The 4,640-nt window shown below is 44.7% G+C and overlaps 1 protein-coding gene across 1 annotated transcript; it reads right to left on the reverse strand.

The window, feature by feature from the left end:
• Window positions 1-419: 419 nt before the first annotated feature.
• Window positions 420-2,142, reverse strand: LOC139345251 (glucose-dependent insulinotropic receptor). The gene is made up of 2 exons (XM_070983815.1): window positions 1,563-2,142; window positions 420-1,096 (listed from the first exon to the last, which is right to left on the reverse strand). The coding sequence occupies exons 1-2, from the start codon at window positions 2,140-2,142 to the stop codon at window positions 420-422; spliced, it is 1,257 nt and encodes a 418-aa protein (XP_070839916.1).
• Between the last annotated feature and the right edge of the window lie 2,498 nt (window positions 2,143-4,640).

The following is a 4,640-nucleotide window of genomic DNA, read 5'->3' on the forward strand; positions in this document are numbered from 1 at the left end:
GAAAGTTTGGATTTTAAGACTTTATTCATTGTCAGGCCCTGATTGAGCTTTATACCCTGATTGGAGCTGGGTGGAATCAGGTTGGGGGTCACAAAGCACAGCAGGTTACAGAATGGCTCTGCTGCACAATGGTGCGTGCGTGATGGATTGAAACAAGGACGTGTATAAATTCTAATTAGTGTAGCATTGTAAATTTATTTTTGGCTCAGAGATATATTGATTTAGCTCTAAACCTGGACAGGCAAAGTGGGAGCATGGAGGAAGTTACTCTTCAGAGCTCTTAAAAGAAGTTGTTTGCATTTGTTCCTTTCTTTGTTTTAACTCTAGAGCCACAGTGTCTGGATTACCTAGATTATCGCATTGACAGTGCACTCTGTCTAGTTTGTGTTGCCCCTGTTTCTCCGTATTTCAAGTTTCTCTCACAAGCTGGTCGTGGCAGATTGTTGCACAACTTTGTTGCTGCTGACAATTGGCTGCAACAGCAAAGGGTTGAGCGTACCTCCACTCGGGGCACCAGCATGAGTCAGCACATTTGGCAGGCAATTTCTTTCAGTGACACCTGGTGGTCCAGCAGCTGACGACCTGCATGTAAAGCAGGAAAACATGGCTGCTAACTGCAGCCGCACCTCCCTTTGCCAGAAGGCGTACACCAGAGGGTTGATCAATGAGTTGGTCATTCCCAAGAGCCACAGATAATTCTCCAACATGCTGGTGAGTTTGCAGCTTTTGCACAGAAGGTGTACTATGCACACCACAAAGAAGGGGCACCAGAGCACCAGGAAGCAGCCCACAAGCACCGCCACTGTCCTCAAGGCCTTGACGTGGCTCCAGCTCCTCAGCTGCTGATGGTGATGATGATGCTGCTGATGCTGATGGCCACGGTGGTCACCTGTCCTGGAACCGACTTGCCGAACTTGGCCGATCTGCCTCTGGTGGCTGCAGGCAATCTTCAGAATGTCCAGGTAGATGTAAACAAATACAGAGAACACGGGGAAGAAGCTGACGCTGAATAACACGATCATGGCCACCTGGTGATTGACGGAGAAAAAGGCACAGAAGCCGTTGTAGCCATCCGTCTGCAGCTGCCGCACCATGACTGAGAGACAGAGGACACAGTTTACTTGTCATATGACACTACTTAAAGTTACACTCGTGTGCTGTAAAAAAGGTCGTTCTTAAAGTCCACTGAGTTTCACCACCATCGGCATGAGTGCCTTACGGTGCAGTTCCCCTGATGGCCACTAGGAAGTTTGTTCTGAGGCGTTACAAACTTTAACTTGTGCAGTAATGCAATACAATGTCATCCACCAACAGACAAATAGATGCGAGCACACAGTCCTGGTAGATTACTTTGTGACATGAATGCACTGTTTATCTGGCAACCGGTCAATGGAGTCAAAAATGATAGCCTGATGGTAAATCCTGTCTGATAAACCTTTATTAGTCCTCAAACTTAATTTGTATAGTACTATTTTCTGTCTGAACGCTGGTTCTATAGTCTAACACACCATAAATTAATACAAATTGAATTAAGTAACCAGTAGAACATTTTTAAGTCTCACCTGGTAAAAATCCCATAGTGAGGGCGCTGACCCACAGAGCCAGCAGGGACCCCACTGCTGCCCTCTTCCCACACAGCTGGGAGTACCGCAGGGGCATCTTAATGGCTGTGTAGCGGTCAAGTGAGATCAGGAACATGGACATGATGGACGCCGTGCAGGACGACGTCACGAAGGCTATCCGCATCAAACACCGGCTTTTCCCCTGAGCAGGAGGCGTGGCGTTTGTGGGAGGATCGGCAGTGATGGAGCTGTACTGGTTCTGAAAGGTGTTGTTTGTTGTTGTGCCGCTGTCGAAGTCCTCTGCGGCCAGGCCAGTGATTCCCACGCCCACCAGGGTGTCGGCCAGCGCCAGGTTGAGGACAAAGCACCAGCTCTGGCTGCTCTTTTTGAGGAGCAACTTAAGGAGAGCGGCTGCCACCAGCAGGTTGGTGCAGATGATGAAGCAGGAGGCGATGCTCAGGATCATACCCATCACCCGAGGCCTTAAGCCGCTTGGGTTCAATGGCTCCATGGAGTCCACGCAGTCAGGAGCCATGCTAACAGAGATCTCGGAGCTTGCATATCCACACAAATATGACATGTTGACGACAAAATCCCAAAGATTTGAAGCTGAAATTCACAAAACGTGTGTGCAGCTGAGATGAGCTGACATTGTGACCAGAAACTGTGTTTCAGTCTTTAAAGCCATCAGAAAAAATAGAGACGTAAAACATAAAGGATTTTCCAGCTCTAAGAGAGGTTAAAACTGTAAAATGATGTAAAAAATTATACAAATATATCAAAGACTTCCCTCCAGCAGCTAAACATGTAGCTGTATTTAAGTGACAAAGACTTCAACTGTCAAACTGGTTTAATCACAATGAGATGAGGGATCTTCTCAGCCAGTAAAGTCCTGTCCTGTTAATCCAGAGTGGAGCAGTGCGTCCACGGCGGCTCATATTGAAGTTCAAGAAAGCTGCTAAAACACCAAATCTATCTCACTGTTCCCATCAGTGTTCTTAAAACCCTTCAACGAACTCAGAAAGACAGAAACACTCGGCTTTATCAGCAGGTCTGGCTTGTCTCCTCCTCTCTCTCTCTCTCTCTCTCTCTCTCTCTCTCTCTCTCTCTCTCTCACACACACACACACACACACGCACACACACACACACACACACACACACACACACACACACACACACACACACCCTTCCACTGCTCATCCGTTGCCTCTCTTGGATTGACCCTTGTCCCAGCTGCCTGCCTGCTGGCTCTCTGCCAGGCAGGAAGATCTCTATTTTTATTTTCTTTACTTCATTTATAATTTTTAGTTAAGAAAGTTTTGCTTGGTTGGGGTTAATATACTTTGAAGTAACAAACCTTAAATCATTAGATGGAATCAGTGTAGAATGAATGAATGAACGAACGAATGGCGTTTTTCTCTTTATTTCTTGCCACAGCAGAAAAAGCTCCGGTGTGAATAATAAATAAATTTAATGATGGCTGAATTCCATTTAGCTGCTTCAGTTTCAGGGTGCTGGTGTTGTGCTTGCTGGCTCACTGTCACAGAGTCCTGACTTACGGGGACGCTTGAGTAGAATGGAGCCATTGTTAAAGTTATTAGTAACACATGTGCTCTTCCTGGGAAACATCTGTTGATCCATATTAGGCTGATTCAATTCATCTTGTTTTTAGCATTATGACTCACATATAATGCATTAAAGGATCTCAGAACCATGGGGAATCATGTTGAGCCAACACTGCAGTGAACACTCGTTCAGTTTTCGGGCAAAGCAGAAGGAATTATTTCGGGTGTCCGGCGCTCCAGCGGTAAAAATCCCATTTGTTTCCTCACAGACATGTGACTGTCAGTTGGAGCACGTCAAGGGTTGGAGGTACATGAAACTGACTGAATCATCAGTTCAAAAAACAAGCAACTGTAAGAAAATATCTGACTCTTTGATGAAGAGTCAAAGAAGGAAATAAATTGTAACATGACACACAACAAATCATTAAAGGAGGAAGAGAGAGGAAGTTGATATAATCAGTGATCAATGAATAAGCAATGATCTTTAATGATTGATTTGGGAAACGCGCAAAAGATGATAAACAAAGAGCGCGACAGTTGAGTAGGCAGGCAGAAAGAGAGCTGATGCTTAAGTAATCTTGAATTAAGGTGAGTGTTGATTGGATATTGGGATCATGTGAGGTCAGGGGATGGGAAGGCGGGGCTGATCTGCTACCTGCCACCTGCAGAATACACCCACACAGAGACAGGACGAGACTAATAAGACACAGAGTGGGACAGGGAAAGGCTGATCCCAACATGGCTGCTGTTCAAAGGAAATGTTCAAATGGGAATGTATAATGGGGTAAAAAATATTAAGTGAATTTCAGAAATTTGAGCAAAATTAAATGAGTCAGGGTATGTTTTATGAACTACCTCAATGCAAATACACTGAAGAACACATGATAAGATTATAATTAATCAACCATGATTATCTCTGATGCATGGTGGAATTAATCTGTCATTTCTTTTTCATAGATTATCTGTCTTCTGTGTTCCTGTGGTGTTCTTACTCTCCGCTGTGAAACAGAGAGGAGAGGTCAAATTATTAGTCCACCATACCATGATGACGCATGTTAAAGAGAGAAAGCACATCTTCATTTACATCTAAATCAGACCATGCAGGAGGAAAAATGAACTCCGCTGATGAACTATAAATGCAGAGATAACATTAAAAGCTAAAACTAATCATGTGAGCCTTCCTCAACATTTTTATGCATTTTATTGATCCATGCATTTTTTTTTTAAGTCGGGTTTGGTCCGGCAAAACACAGTATTTGATACCTCAGCGTGAGAGCATCTTATCAGAATGTGCACTCAAGCCAGCGGTGAGCTCTGCAGCTTTAATGTAGACGAGCGTCCTGCAGTGCAGTAACACAGAGGAGCATCTCACAGAATAAGCCACACTGAGTGTATTCCAGCCTGTTACTGAACTCCATTTTCCTGCAGACGCCTCCATAAATCTACTGGACCGTGGACTCCTGCATGTACTGTATTGATCATAAGTGGCGATGGCATTTAGATGGTATCAC

This window comes from Chaetodon trifascialis, chromosome 16, assembly GCF_039877785.1.
Source record: "Chaetodon trifascialis isolate fChaTrf1 chromosome 16, fChaTrf1.hap1, whole genome shotgun sequence".
Classification (NCBI taxonomy): domain Eukaryota; kingdom Metazoa; phylum Chordata; class Actinopteri; order Chaetodontiformes; family Chaetodontidae; genus Chaetodon; species Chaetodon trifascialis.